This window comes from Gymnoscopelus microlampas, assembly GCF_963454915.1.
Source record: "Gymnoscopelus microlampas genome assembly, chromosome: 16".
NCBI lineage: Eukaryota > Metazoa > Chordata > Actinopteri > Myctophiformes > Myctophidae > Gymnoscopelus > Gymnoscopelus microlampas.
In genome coordinates, this window is record NC_139953.1 from 11,241,108 (window position 1) to 11,257,549 (window position 16,442).

At 43.9% G+C, this 16,442-nt stretch overlaps 1 protein-coding gene across 5 annotated transcripts in view; it reads left to right on the forward strand.

Annotated features, from left to right (window-relative positions):
* filip1b (filamin A interacting protein 1b) overlaps positions 1 to 16,442 on the forward strand; it is a 50,376-nt gene that overhangs the window by 13,668 nt on the left and 20,266 nt on the right. For all 5 annotated transcript variants that reach the window (XM_084081799.1, XM_084081800.1, XM_084081798.1 and 2 more), the window contains exons 2-4: positions 1,471 to 1,789; positions 13,522 to 13,695; positions 14,844 to 15,022. In XM_084081799.1, coding sequence (XP_083937925.1) covers positions 1,478 to 1,789; positions 13,522 to 13,695; positions 14,844 to 15,022 — 665 coding nt within the window. In that variant the 5' untranslated portion in view covers positions 1,471 to 1,477. The remainder of the gene's footprint in view (positions 1 to 1,470; positions 1,790 to 13,521; positions 13,696 to 14,843; positions 15,023 to 16,442) is intronic.

Below are 16,442 nucleotides of genomic sequence, written 5' to 3' on the forward strand. Positions count from 1 at the left end.
AAGTATACAGATGTATATACAATCCTCCTGCCTGGTGCAGAACCTGAAGAAAAGAGAGAAAAGCTGCATTCCAGCAGCTTAGTGTAAGACAGTGTTTCTCCCCAGGGGTCCTTGAGAAGGTTCCAGGGGGGTCTCTTGCTAAATGATTGATTGTTAGGAACCAAATGGTCCCTTAAAGGTGGTAACCGGAACCCCGTTTTTTCTCGGAACGCTCACCACCAGAAATTGGTAAATTAGGGAATAAGGGTTAGGCATAGTTTCACTAAGGTTACGTTTAGGAATAAGGTTTGGTTTAGGCATAGTTTCACTGAGGTTAAGGTTAGGAATAAGGTTAGGTTTAGGTATAGTTTCACTGAGGTTAAGTTTAGGAATAAGGTTAGGTTTGTTTAGGCATAGTTTCACTGAGGTTAAGGTTAGGAATAAGGTTTGGTTTAGGCATAGTTTCACTGAGGTTAAGGTTAGGAATAAGGTTAGGTTTAGGTATAGTTTCACTGAGGTTAAGTTTAGGAATAAGGTTAGGTTCGTTTAGGCATAGTTTCACTGAGGTTAAGGTTAGGAATAAGGTTTGGTTTAGGCATAGTTTCACTGAGGTTAAGGTTAGGAATAAGGTTTGATTTCGGCATTGTTTCACTGAGGTTAAGGTTAGGAATAAGGTTAGGTTCAGGCATTTCACTGAGGTTAAGGTTAGGAATAAGGTTAGGTTCAGGCATTGTTTCACTGAGGTTAAGGTTAGGAATAAGGTTAGGTTCAGGCATTGTTTCACTGAGGTTAAGGTTAGGAATAAGGTTAGGTTCGTTTAGGCATAGTTTCACTGAGGTTAAGGTTAGGAATAAGGTTTGGTTTAGGCATAGTTTCACTGAGGTTAAGGTTAGGAATAAGGTTTGGTTTAGGCATAGTTTCACTGAGGTTAAGGTTAGGAATAAGGTTTGGTTTAGGCATAGTTTCACTGAGGTTAAGGTTAGGAATAAGGGTAGGTTTAGGCCTAGTTTTACTGAGGTTACGTTTAGGAATAATGAGCCAAGCTCTCAACAGGGCCGGATTACCCATAGGCCGTTATGGGCGAGTGCCCTGGGGCACCAGCCAATGGGGGCACCAAATAAGAATTAAATAACATAGCCTTAACATAACCATAACCCTAAAACCGAAATAAAGTAACCAAAAACAGGAAAGAAACTAAGAAAATCCGCCAATTTTTCGCGCAAGCGCTTCGCGCGCGGGCGCACGGGGGGCACTTCAATTTGAGGTCGCCCTGGGGCACCACATAGTGCTAATCCGGCCCTGGCTCTCAATGCGTTGAGAGCTTGTAGATATTCTTTTTTTGCTGTGCAACCAGCTTACATAGAAGACATGCTGGCTTCTATGAAATCCAAATGACTTGAAATCAGTCGTGTTGACTGAAAACTTGAATCCATGGCCTTTAAGCGGTTAAAGGCCAACCCTGACGCCCCGTTTTGTCACGTTTGTTTCCAGATCGACGATGAGATCGAGGAGCTGCAACATCCAGCCTGGTCCAGAGGAGGAGGAGGAGGGACACGTCAAGCCCACAGAGAAAACCTTCATCAAGGAGGAAGAGGAGAACACGCCCGAGCTTACCAAGAGGAAGAAGAAGAACAATGTCCAGCGAGAGGAGGGGAAGGAGGAGGGGAAGACCTCCGTGGTGTCTGGGGTCATAAAGAACCCCCAGAATGCACCACAGCAGCAGCAGCAGCAGCGCAGAAAGCCAGGCACGGTGGATCTCTCCAAGGAGGACCTAGTGCATCTCCTGGGGGTGATGGAGGGTGAGGTCCAGGTGAGTAGAACAGTGGTTCTCAAACGTTTTCATGTCAAGGACCCCTGTGGTGAATCCGGGCGGGGAGGGTGATATTGGGCATTGTACGTGCTTCTACGGGCTGGGGGTGGCTCCCTGTCAGCGGGGAGTGTTGGGCGGGAGGAATAGGACCAAGGCCCTACATCCTCCTGGTGGGGGCTCCTCACTGGCAGGGTAGCCTCGGAATCCCAGCCTTTTTTTTTGTTTCAAAAGAAAAAACGTCTGGGCGAACGGTGCAGGAACGATGGTCTTAGGACCTTGTTAACTCCTAACCAACCAGAGTGCAGAGGGGCGTCGCTCTAAATTTGGTGACGTCAGCCTGCTCCGTGCACAGACCGGGGGGGGGGGGGGGGGGAGGTGAGGGGAGGCGGGGACATAGATTGGTGAAGCAATCGGAGGACGCGCCTGCTCCGGGCGCCTGGGTTTGGATCCGCCCTTCGAGACCATGGATTGCTCTCGTTCTCTCAGTCTACTGGCAGGGTGAGTCAGTAGGAGATAACAGCAGTGACAACACAGAAATGCATGTGGGGAGGAATCAATTTAGCCTGGTAACCCTCCCCCCCCCTTCCGGAAATCTCATTTGTGTTTGATTTCAGAAATCAAATGCAAATGAGATTTCCGGAAGGGTTTACCAGGCTATAATCAATTTGCATAACGACTAAATTGGAGAGAAAAAGGGTTAAAAAAGAATTGGCTTCTCTAAATTAGTCTAAAGCAGGGGTCTTCAACAGGGGGTCAGGGACCCCTAGGTAGGGGGTTACTACAGGGCGGCTGCCAAATCTATGGAACGTTTCTTTACATTAACCACTTGAATCCGAGTATCTCTATTCTGGGGGGAACATTCACCAAAAATAGCCAATCTACAAGCTGCGACACGTTGTGAGCTTGTAGATCGGTTATTTTCTGAGAAGTGGTGTGATATAGAGGGGAAAACAGCAGACCAAGCATAGAGTCAAGTATTGAGGGTTTAAGTGGCAACGTAGATAAGATGCAAAATGGAATACGCATAAAAATGATGCGTAAAAACTAAAAACACATGATGATAGTGCTGTCAAACAAGTCTAGAGGCCATCTATAAAATCTATGAAAATTTGCTTCATCTCTCTCTCTCTCAGCTAAGCCCTGAAAAATGTTGAAGACTCCTGGTCTATAGTCTACATGGCCAAAAAAGACAACGTTATCTTGAGCAAAGTGCTGACCTGCTCGCTCAAGTGAATTACATTAAATGAAAATGTCTGCTAAAATACTAAACATGAAAGTAATCACATTATATATCTGTGTAATCAAATCTTTGGTTTATGAAACTGATTACAGTTTCTTTTTTTTTTATCACATATCCAGCGATATCTGGTTAGTTGGTTAGTCCCATCGCATACAGGCAATCATATAATCTATCATATAAGCTCTAAAAGTAGCTCTGGTGAATCAACTACAGAGGTGCTTGTTTGTATCTGGGCTCACTCTGATAATGATTATCTAATGGAGGTCCATTTATAAACTCTGCGGGGAGGGAGGATGTTCCTGCATGCCGTCATTTCAACCGCCTCACCCCTCTGTTTCCACCCAGCTGATCTGCCTTTCAGGGTGTGTGGAATATTTCCCATTAACTAGACAGAAACACTCACATGCTGAGCAACAGACCACAGACAGACAGACAGACAGACAGACAGACCAATCTGGCCTCAATTACTGTATCTGAATCATGTGCAAATTAAATCTGCTACAGTGTGGTGCATACTGCATGGATAGAAAATAAAATAAAATACATCGGTAGCACCAAGATTAATATACAGATTCAAAACACTATTAAGTACATTTGGGGTGTTTGGGATAAAGAGGGGTCTTGCACTGTACACCCCAACTATAAGAAGCAATGCCTGCAATGAGAATGAAACCAGACACAATGGGCTAGCTGCTGGACAGAACAGCACCCTCTAGTGGGTGTAGGTTGTATGCCCAATATTGTCCTACTCTAAACCGACACCACCTTGTGGTTATACTTGGTCAATGTAATGACATGCTGTAAAATAAAATAGCAAGAGACAATGTGGGTACAGCGTTGACTATTGCGCACACACACACACACACACACACACACACACACAAAGCACTTCTGTTATCACCATGTTCTCTGCCAAAAGCAATCTTCAAACAATAAATGAACACGCTAAAGTTCTTTTTTCAGGGAATACACAAGGCTATGAATGTTTGTTTATGGTCAAATATGCCTACATATGCTTTTTCAGTGCAGCACACAGTAAAAGTATCTTTGTTAATGTTTCCATTCAGTAACATTGTCTTTTTGTGTGTGTGTGTGTGTGTGTGTGTGTGTGTGTGTGTGTGTGTGTGTGTGTGTGTGTGTGTGTGTGTGTGTGTGTGTGTGTGCGTGCGTGCGTGCGTGCGTGCGTGCGTGTGTGTGCGTGCGTGCGTGCGTTTGTGCATGCGTGCGTGTGTTAAACCCTGAAACAGGGGAAATCTCAGTAAGAATGTAGACACAGTGTTTGTTCTCTGTCAGCAGCATTGAGAATCTTTACTTTCAATTTAGTTCAGAAATATTTACATAGTCACAATAATGTTCCTTTTTCCAACTTAACACATTTCTTTTCACAGGTAGGTACACTGGTAAAGACAATAACATTTATCTTCTTTTTACAGGTTACACTCAGTCAGGTAAACATTCAGGTATCATTGTATTCCCATTTATCTTTTCTTTTTCAACAGGTCAAACTCAACAGGTAACTATAGAGGTAAATATACATCTTTTTCAATAACCATGAATTTAATCATATTAAAGTGCAAAAACACTGTAAACACAAACAATCATTTTCTCTTGACTTTATAATACTGCTTGGTGCTTTATTCTCTTGGAGAATGAACATAACTGCATGTAAGTTACCCACACATCCATTAGCAATCTTGTACACTGCATGTATCATGGCTACCTGCTCTATTGTGCAATCATGGCCACCTGCTGCATTCTGCAGTGAATCAATGCATAATCCAATCCATTAAACTAATGCTTTTAAAACACTCAATATTCGGTCACAAAGTTACTCAAACCATAAACAAAACATCATGATAACACTTTCAAACATTCATGAGCAGAAATGCCCGTTTTGTACCTGAAACAGGGGAAATCTCAGTAAGAATGTAGACATAGTGTTTGTTCTCTGTCAGCAGCATTGAGAATGACGCAACAGGCCCACATTCCCACAGATCCCCTGCTCCCTGCAGACGTGACCAATCGATTACCGACACCAAAACTGTGAACTAGTAGAAACTAGTAGATAACAGATTCAGTGATCTCTTTTGTCTCTGTTCACCTTTTAACTTTTTAATCACTTTCACATGACTTGTTTACATTTATTTAATGTCACAAAACGGTTTCAGCAAGATTTATTTGCTTTTAAATGTATACTTATGAACTTTAACTTATTTATTTATTTAATGAATTGTCTTGACTGGATCACACTGGATCACTATTATATCACTATCACACACTCCCCTGCAATATTAGATGTCGTCCCGACATCACATCTTCATTTGTATGGAACGGTCCAAAACCTAGTTTAGGTCTAGTATCCTTGCATAAAGAAGGGTTGGTACATCTGGAATGGGTTTGGCCATATTGCCATGGGTTGAACTTGGGGCTGATACCGATAAAGCACTTCATTGGCATGTGCTGCACTATAGCATGCTGGGGTACCAAGTTGGTCATATGTAAAGATTCTAGGGGCTTGTCTTTCTCTCCTTGGCCTGTCATGTACTTGTCCTCCCTCATCTTCGCTTGAACTTTGACATGGGGATATGGGGTTTTCATACTGGGCTTGTTCAACTGGTTGTACATCATCATTCTGATTTTCATCTTCCAACAGCACATAGTCATCCTGTGTCTCAGACTCATCTGTGTTTGTCACAGGTCTTTCTCCAACCATTGGCTCGTCAGCATTCAAAACAGGTGTCCCCTGGTCAATGTCCTCTTGGGTGTCACTGTCGACATGCTCCATGACCCTTTCTGCATTGGGCACTTGAGGCTGCACCATCGGCTCATAGCAATACCCCCATTCATCTTCGTCACATTCCTCTTCCTGGCTTACATTTTCTGCGACTGTTTTTGTCTTTCTTTCCTTTTCCTTAGGTGTTGCCTTTGGCTGGACTTCCAACGGTAAGTGATCACACGGTAGCAACAAATTGCGATGCAAGACTCTCAATCTTCCTTTTCCCTGCTCAGGTTTGACTTCGTAGACTGGGATGTCATTTCCAACCTGGCGGATCACAACATGGATGTGCTCTTCCCAATGATTGCGAAGCTTTCCAGTGCCTCCTCTTGGTGTCATATTTCTGACCAGGACACGATCACCGGGATGCAACAATGAGCTTCTCACTTTTTCGTCATAGTGTCTTTTACTTCTGTCTGTTGATGTCTTTGTATTCTCTCGCACTATTTCATATGCTTCCTGCATTTCTCTTTTCCATTTCTCCATGTATGTTCGATGGTCTGCTTTTCCTGTCTCAGAGGTAAGACCAAACAGGAGGTCAATGGGTAACCTTGGGGACCTTCCGAATAGAAGGTAAAAAGGGGAGAAACCTGTGACCTCGCATCGTGTGCAGTTATACGCATATATTAACTTGTTCAGGGATTCTTTCCAGTTTGTCTTCTGCTCCTCATTGAGTGTCTTTAGCATTTGCAGCAATGTTCGGTTAAAACGTTCGACTTGCCCGTTTCCCTGCGGGTGATAGGGTGTCGTTCGCGATCCTGCCACGCCACAGTTCTTTTTCAGCTGGGCGAACAGCTGATTCTCAAATTCGCCACCTCGATCATGGTGTATGCGAGCCGGCATCCCATACTTAAGGGCATAATCGTTGAATATTCGATCAGCAACTGTTTTGGCAGACTTGTTGGTGGTGGCATAAGCCTGTGCAAAACGAGTAAAGTGATCAACAATTACTAATATATATTCGTAACCGCCTTTACATTTGTCCAAGTGGAGGAAATCTATCGACACAAGTTCAAACGGCTGTGTGGTGACAATATTGGTAAGAGGTGCCCGTGTTTCTCTGCATGGTCTCTTTTGTTTCAGGCACAGACAAGTTCTAGCCACATAATGTTCAATTTCTTTTTGCATGTAGGGCCAAAAGAATCTGTCTCTGATCAGCGATGTTGTTCGATCAATGCCTTGGTGGCCCATATCATCGTGCAACTCTTTCAGTACCGTGGCCTTATATTTCTCAGGCAGTACAAGCTGTGTTTTGTTTGATGTTTTTCTGCGGAGAATGCCATTGTCATCAATAGGAAGTCTTTCCCATTCACGCAGTAGACACTTGCTTGGCTTACTGAGGGCATGTCCCGGTGGCTTGCTGTCCCTCACTTTGCACTGCATTATTGGACCAATACTCTCATCATCTTGTTGCGCTTGCTGAATCTTTTTAATTGAGAATGGTTTGTGCGTATCTTCACTCAGTGCTGTGCATTGGAGATCGGTAAGTATCGGGCAGACCCATGGTGAGTTGTAGTCTTGAATCTCAACAGCTTGGTTTGTTGCAGCCACACAATCTGATGTCAACTCTTCCGTACACTGTTCCATCACCTTCTCCATATTCACAGGCATTCTCGACAGACTGTCGGCATCCACATTTTCTTTCCCTGGGCGATATCGGATGGTAAAATGAAAATCAGCGAGCTCTGCTACCCATCTATATCCTGTTGCATTGAGCTTGGCACTTGACAGGACATAAGTGAGTGGATTATTATCAGTGAACACAGTGAAAGTTGGCGCGTAATACAGGTAATCTCTAAATTTTTCAGTGATTGCCCACTTCAAGGCAAGGAATTCTAACTTTCCTGAATGTAAATGATAATTCCGTTCAGCAGTGTTCAGTGTTCGGGAGCCGTACGCTATCACACGGAGTTTACCATTTTGTTGTTGGTATAGAACTGCCCCGAGGCCTTGATTTGACGCATCGGTATGGAGGACAAATGGCAGTGAGAAGTCTGGGAAAGCGAGGACAGGTGGCTCAACCAGACAAGCGATTAGCCGTTCCAATATGGCTTGATGTTCTTCAGTCCAGACAATTGGTTTGCTTGATGGCACTCCTTTATTCTTCCTTGTAACCTGCCTTGTGTTTGTCTTAAATTGCGACGCATTGTTGTCTTCTGTTGCTTTCAGCAAGTCATAAAGTGGCCCAGCGATACGGGAAAAGTCCTTTACATATTGTCTGTAGTAGCTTAGTAGGCCCATGACAGTTCGTAACTCTCCTACGTTACTCGGTCTCTTATCTTTCAAGGCTGTTACAGCAATGGTGTCAGCTGGATCGACTTTACTACCTTCGGCTGAAACAACTCTTCCCAGATAGCGGACCTCCCGTTTAAACAACACACACTTGCTGGGTTTTAGTTTGATCCCATACTTCCTCAACAGCCGAAGCACTCTTCTGACATGATTTACATGATCCTCAAATGACTGGCTGTACACAAGTGTGTCATCCAGATAGGGGATGCAGATGTTGTCTCGCACGTCTTCCAAACACTCCTCCATACAGCGCTGAAACACTGCGGGTGCATTCATCAACCCGAATGGGATCCTTATCCATTCGTACAGACCCCATGGAGTCACAAATGCAGTCAACGGCCTACTGTCTTCATCCACAAAGCCCTGATGGTAGGCCTTTCCTTGGTCTAGTAATGAAAACCACGAGTTGCCTCCAAGACTGTCAAGGATGTCCTGCACTCGTGGAATTGGTTGTCTATCAGGGTGGGTCTTTTTATTTAGTTCTCTGTAATCTATGCAAAGGCGTAGGCTTCCATCTTTTTTTCTTACACAGACAACCGGTGAGGCATAAGGTGAGTTGGATTTCTTCACCCATCCTTGTGCAATCAGATTGTGCAGGTAGTCTTTCATTTCTTTATATAACGGCTTTGGCACTGACAGGTAAGTACGCGCTACAGGCTCCATATCTTTCAATGATATGCTCAACTTCAATTTCCCGATACATCCAATGTCATCATCTGATTCAGAGAAAGAGGAGCGTTCTTCATGAAGCATATTCTGTATTATTTCTCGTTCATGCTCACCCAGGTGGCTGAGGTCAATTGGTGGACTCCATTGAGTGTCAGTAACTGGCTCACCCCCTGCATTCACTTGACTCACTGATACTGGCGGTTGGTGTTTAGGTTTCTCTAAAACAGTAGCTGGATAAACAGCCTGAACCTGCTGTAAGGTGCCCACAACAGTTCTTCCAGACAACTCAATATCATGATCAGTGGGGTTTTGAACATCAAGAACAATGTAAGGTGGAGCACCACTTCTGAGCGTTACCAAAGTCTCACAAAACTCTAGGCCTTCAGCCCACTGAGGATTTATATCAGGCTCAAATACAAGTGTGGTAAATTTCTTCAATGGCCATGTCTGTGCTTTACAGTCAATCTGAACAGAGGTGCGTTTTGGGACAGTTACTTTCTCTTTTGTTGTCCTCACAACATAGTCACATGACTGTTCTGCAGTCACCAGATCAATGAATGCTGTGACATTTTCTCTCTCAAGACTTGGGAAAGCCGCTCTCAATGTCTCATGCAAATGTTCTCTTTTCATAGTATCAATTCGTTCTGTAGCACTAGTTTTTATTATTTGCTCAATGACATTAAAGCCTAGGATGGGCTGTGAAAGACATCCGCCTTTCATTACTAGCATGGGGACAACAAGTTCTGTGGGGTCAGTTCCCTCTGCGGCTAATCCAAAAGTGACCTCAATGAAACCCTTATACGGCATGCTCTCTCCATTAGCAGCTGTGATCTCCAAATCATTAGGGGCGTCAAGTAGTTCAGACACATCTCTTAATCTTTCATGGGGCAAATATCTGCTTTTCCACTTTTCATCGACAATACAAACTTGGGAGCCTGTATCCCATAATGCTCTGGTTTTATGGCCTTGTATGTAACATTCAACTATACAGCGTTTTCCAACCAGACTAACAAGACGAGGACGGCTGTCCGCTTTCTCTGTGCAGGTAGCATTTACTTTTGGGTGAGCATGCTGGTTGCACCGTTTTCTATGTCTTGGCCAATGCTCAACTTGACAGGTTTTTGAACAGTAAGTGTCATTTTTACATGATGCACACCTCATAAATCTTTGGTCTTTCCCAGGGGCTCCACAGTTTGAGCAATGTTGTTGGGACATTATATTGTTGCCAGTTACTCCCAGTCCCGTGGGGGTAACCCCTACCCATTTAAAGGACCCTCTTTGTCTTGTCTGGTTCCTCTCGCCCTGCAGCCTGCGGCGAAATGTTCACTACTACCACATCTGTAGCAGTGGGTGCAATATTCATTTCCACTTTCCTGGCAGCCAATACATTTGTTCTGACGGGCCCGATTCGGGGTCTGAAATTGCTGTGGCAAGAACCTTTGCTGATACTGCGCTCTCTCTTCTCTTCGTCCTGGGGTAGGCCAATAGCGTTGTGGGGGATACTGAAACTGGGGAGGGGGAATGCATTCTTGCGCTACGGGAGAGGCCAAATACTGTGCTTGTGCTGGGTTAGGCTGGCGGATTGACTCTTTGATTTGTGCAACTTCAGCGCCTATGTTTTTCAATAATGCCATGTCAGAACGCATTTCTTTTAGTTGGTTTAGTACGTCAGGATGAGTTTTGTTGGTGGGCTCTGAATTTGGGTTTTTTATTTTTTTATCTGTGGAGGTGTCATCAGACTGGACTGTGTGCACAGTGGTTGGCCGCTGTTGGGTAAGTAGTTTCTTTTTATTCTGTCTTTCTGTTTCATTTGCGCATGCAATGTTTAGTTTTTCAAGGAGCAGCTCATCACTAGTTTTTGTTTGTTGCAGGTAAGGTTGGAGGTCACTTTTAATGCTATCATTTTGCAGGCCTGTGAGGACGGTATGGAGAAACATGCTCTGTACAAGGACAGGATCACATTTTAGACCAGACTCTGCTTCCTGTGAAGCAAAGAGTATTTTTTGTCTTAAATCTAGGGCACGGATAAGGAAGTTTTGTGGCGTTTCCTTATTACTTTGGACCTCTGACGTGAGCTGTTTATACAGTTCTGTTGCTCCCTTTTCTTGGTAATGGGACCTGAGAATTCGCCTCAAAGTCGGTAGTGTGAGGTTGGTTTTTCCCTCCAGGTAGCTACGTAACTGTAGGCCTGGTGCAATTGCCCTGATCACTGCATCAACTATTTCAATTTCAGGAAATCCCTTGTTGATACCTTGCTCAATTTGGTGGGCTAGACTGGAGAATGTAAGTTTATCTTTTTGCCCCGGTTCGCCAATCTGGCCTGATATTTTGAATTCTCTGTTCCACTGTAATGACAGACGGGGTTGGGGGGCAGAGGCAAAGTCCTGCTTAACAATATTATCTCCCCCGCCCACTGAATTTTTGTCTCCACTGGTTTGGTTTGATTTCTCCTGTAGTGATAATGCTAATGCCAATTGTAGTGTCTCTACCTCTTTTTGCAACCGCTCAGTTTCTGAGAGTTGAACGACCTGCTCTTGCACCAAACCTGCCTCTTTTCCATCAGAGGCTTTTTGTTTTTGTTCACTTATTTGAACAACCTGTTGTAACTCAGCAATTTTATCTTGCAGCCTAAGTAGCTCTGCCATACCCTGGTCCTCAAGTTTAAGTAACTCTTCTCTCTCTAAGTGTCTTGTGACATGGGAGATGAGAGAAGAACGACTTTTCCCTTTTACATCTTCAAGTGTTAAACCAGCAATCATTAGAAAATCACAAACTTCAATCAAAGCATCTTTTTTCAATGTGTATAGAGCACCACCAATTTCTAGGATCAAATCCTCTCGTGCTGAGGAATCGCTTTCTTTGTCTGAATCAGACATCTCAGTCTCGGACCTGTGGAGAATGTTAGTGCGATAAGGTACCTTTACTTCGTAGAATAGGCCACACAGTTGTGAGTTTCACTGTGATGCAGAAGCTTCTCTACACAATAGGCAACACAGTTGGTTGACCCGTCGATGTCTGTGGTGCAGAATCTTCTCCCCACAGAATAGGCAACACAGTTCTTTGACACGTGGACAGCCACGTGGTGCAGAACCTCTTTGTAGAAACGGCCAAACAGTTCTTTGACACACGGACGTTGGAGCGGTGCAGCACCTTCTTGCAGACTCGGCAACACAACTCTCTGACACGTGGACGTCAGCGTGGTGCAGCAGCTTTTTTTTTTCAAAATAGACAACACGGTTTATGGACCCGTGGACGTCAGTGTGGTGATGAACCTTCTCTTTGCAGAGTAGACGCAGCTTTCCTGGCACCAGTGGTTGACCTCAGATTGCATGCAAGTCTCTCTACGCAGTTGTTGAACCACCACGCACTATCGTCCACCCTGGTTGTAGGTTGTTGATGAAAAGGAGCTGAATGTTGGTCGGGGACGTCTATCTGAGACAGCTGGTCCTCGCCACATTCTTCTCACTGGGGCCTCCATATGTTAAACCCTGAAACAGGGGAAATCTCAGTAAGAATGTAGACACAGTGTTTGTTCTCTGTCAGCAGCATTGAGAATCTTTACTTTCAATTTAGTTCAGAAATATTTACATAGTCACAATAATGTTCCTTTTTCCAACTTAACACATTTCTTTTCACAGGTAGGTACACTGGTAAAGACAATAACATTTATCTTCTTTTTACAGGTTACACTCAGTCAGGTAAACATTCAGGTATCATTGTATTCCCATTTATCTTTTCTTTTTCAACAGGTCAAACTCAACAGGTAACTATAGAGGTAAATATACATCTTTTTCAATAACCATGAATTTAATCATATTAAAGTGCAAAAACACTGTAAACACAAACAATCATTTTCTCTTGACTTTATAATACTGCTTGGTGCTTTATTCTCTTGGAGAATGAACATAACTGCATGTAAGTTACCCACACATCCATTAGCAATCTTGTACACTGCATGTATCATGGCTACCTGCTCTATTGTGCAATCATGGCCACCTGCTGCATTCTGCAGTGAATCAATGCATAATCCAATCCATTAAACTAATGCTTTTAAAACACTCAATATTCGGTCACAAAGTTACTCAAACCATAAACAAAACATCATGATAACACTTTCAAACATTCATGAGCAGAAATGCCCGTTTTGTACCTGAAACAGGGGAAATCTCAGTAAGAATGTAGACACAGTGTTTGTTCTCTGTCAGCAGCATTGAGAATGACGCAACAGGCCCACATTCCCACAGATCCCCTGCTCCCTGCAGACGTGACCAATCGATTACCGACACCAAAACTGTGAACTAGTAGAAACTAGTAGATAACAGATTCAGTGATCTCTTTTGTCTCTGTTCACCTTTTAACTTTTTAATCACTTTCACATGACTTGTTTACATTTATTTAATGTCACAAAACGGTTTCAGCAAGATTTATTTGCTTTTAAATGTATACTTATGAACTTTAACTTATTTATTTATTTAATGAATTGTCTTGACTGGATCACACTGGATCACTATTATATCACTATCACACGTGCACTGTTCAGGAGTCTGATATGAGAATAGTCACACCAAAACTTAATTGCACACATAATGCTGCACTACAGTTGTGTTACAGCAATGTTTAACCCTTCAAATGGCCATAACATGGTGACTGACCATTGCTCTGATGAGTGCAATATAGGACTAGATTTGAAGGACTAGTTTTGAAAATGAAAGTAGTGACTTTCAGGTTGAAAGTGGTTAATGTCTCCGCATGCAGGCCAGAGAAGACATCATCGGCATGCTGAAATCAGAGCGAACGGGTCCAGAGATGCTGGAAGCTCATTACGGCTCTGCCGTCCCGACCAAACCCCTGCAGGCCCTGCAGAGAGACCGCCTACTCACCAACACTCGGACCCCCACAGACGACGTGTATGAAACGCCCATGGCTGAGGTAGGCGACTGACTGCAACAGCACTTTGAATGGAGAACTTCTCGTCACTCGTAGGCGGGGTCGCTCCGGCGGGGCTGCCTCGGCTCGCCGGCTCGGTGCCGGGCGTGGAATGCGAGCGCCCAGTGGGCCACGCGGAGGACGTTTGCTGTCAGAAATGTGTGTGCAGTCTGTGGTGCAAGTAGCTAAGTGCACTATTTAAGTATCATTTTGAGGTAGGCTACCTTTACTTAAAGGAGCAATCATAATCTCAACCATATCTTCATATAATTGGTCCTCACTAATACTCATTACAACATGGCATCATTTCCGTCTACTCACTCTGCGTCTCACTGGTGGGCTGTGGACAGTTCATAAACGTGCCTACCACTTTATTTGTTTATTTATATGGATCCCCATTAGCTGACGTCAGCTAGTCTTCCAATGAAATTATCGATTTCAGGAAAACTAAGTTTGAAATCCTGTTTGAAATGAACAGACCAGGCTTCTGAACTGTCCACAACCCACGTCTGAGAGGCAGAGCAAGTGGACAGAATCTGACAATCTGACTACAATCTTTCACCACTATGTATGTCAGTTGCCGTGCGATGCTACCAAATCATCATCCGTTTTTACTGTACGTCCGGAGACCGCTGTCGAGGACACGCGCCTCCTCAGGAGACGTGGCTCAGATCTGAACCCCTTTTAATTGGCGTTAGGAACCCGTTACGACCGCATGCCCTTTGCTGACATCGAACCCAGGCATAGCCTCGTTCCCAGCCTCACTCATCTGCGAAGAGAAGAGCCTGGTCATGACCTAAAGCAGAGGGTGTCTCTGAAGTCCTGTGTAGACAGGATTTCCGTCGTACATGTTTCCACCGGAACCGATCTTTTTTGACGAATCACAACAGATTTGTAACGCGTCAACGTCATTTCCTTGAGCGGTACTTCCGCCAATTCCAACCACTTCCGCCTAGACAACCAAGCAGCCCAGGTCTTGCCCAGCGTGCCTCAGGCAGGGTTTGAACCCACGACCATCCGCAACGAAAGGCATGTGCTCTAACCTCTACACTAGGGCGTCTCTCTATATGATACCCAAATAATAATAATAAAATATAACATGAATGAAATCAGCCCATAGTGAAGTGTGGTCATGTATGTCCTCCCATCAGCTGGACAGACTGGAGGACAAGCAGAGAGAGACATACAGGAGAATGCTGGAGCAGCTGCTGGTGGCGGAGAAATGGCACCGCCGCACGGTGAGCGAGCTGGACAACGAGAAACGCAAACACTCCGACTTCATGAACAAGAGTGACGACTTCACTAATCTACTGGAGCAGGAGAGGGAGAGGTGCGTGGTGTGCGTGTGCGTGTGTGCGTGTGTGTTGCAGTAGTAGCAGTAGTGGAGGTGTTTAACTTCTCTGATCCGACTCTGCATCAACATCAAACTCGGCACAAACACTGTTCAGGGGTCTGAACGTGAGAATAGTCACACTAACACAGCACTGACACTCAGGATACAGAGCAAAAAAGCACAATATAAAAAAGCACATTTGAAATCAGTAAAGAAAACTCAACGAAAGGCAGCGGCAAACAGAAAGGATTTTAGCTGTGGTTTATGTTAAAAGAACATGAGAGTTGTTAGCAGACCTGCAGTTGAGTTTTGCTCCAGATAAAGTGGTGCATAAATACTGATATGAATGCGGCTTCAGTTTTTATGCACCAAAGAAATCAATACCAGCATGCTGTTCCCAGTAAGAATGTGTGAGGCTCATAACCGATGTCAATCAGTGCTTTAAAGCACTGTTTCCCAAACAGTGGGTCGGGACTCGGGACCCATTATGTGGGTATGGGTCGCGAGTAAATACCCCTTTATTTTGTGTCCTACATTTAGTTTTTTTGTTTTTTTTTAAATCCATTAATTAGAGGGGGGAAAATACTTTTAAGAAGTAGTGAAAATAGCAGATCTACAAGCTCACAACGCGTCGCTTCGCGCAGCGTTGTGAGCTTGTAGATCTGCTATTTTCACTAGTTTTACTCCCTGGAAAACGTCCCTGAAAAGCTTTAAAGGACCCCTTCACCCATTTTCAGCCTATCTTCACATAATTGGTTCTCACCAAAGTTTATAATAAGATGGCACCTCTGTCTACTCACTCTTTGTCCCAGAGGAGGGCTGTGAACGCTTCAGAAACGTGCCTACCAGTGACATCATCAGTAGGCAGGTTTGGTCATTTCAAACAAGATTTCAACCTTTTATCTAGTTACAATACCCAGAGGTCCCCGCACCCCACGTTGAGAACCATTGCTGCTACAAATAGTATGTAAGTTCAGAGAGTTTCCTGATCCTCGGGGCATTGGAAATGACCATATTATATAACTCAATCATAACTCAAAATACATGGTTATTATGAAAAAAAAATGTATCAATTTAAAAAAAAACAATAAAATGAAAAAATCGAATCATTTCCATAAATAAATAAATAAAAGTTTAAGAATAGTGAAAATAGCAGCTCTACAATCTCACAACGCATCGCTTCATGACGCCTGGTGAGCTTGTAGATCTGCTATTTTCACTAGTGTGGGTCCTGGGCAAACGTCTTATTTCTCTTTTGGTTCTTGAGCTAAAAAGGTTTGGGAGCCACTGCTCTACAGTGTGTAATAATAATCCAAGTAGAACCCACGTTTATTTGTCATAGAACATGTTTTTTTCTTCCTGAAAAAAAAAACAAGGAGCATCAGATAAGGCCCTGAGCAGATTGCTGTGATAGACA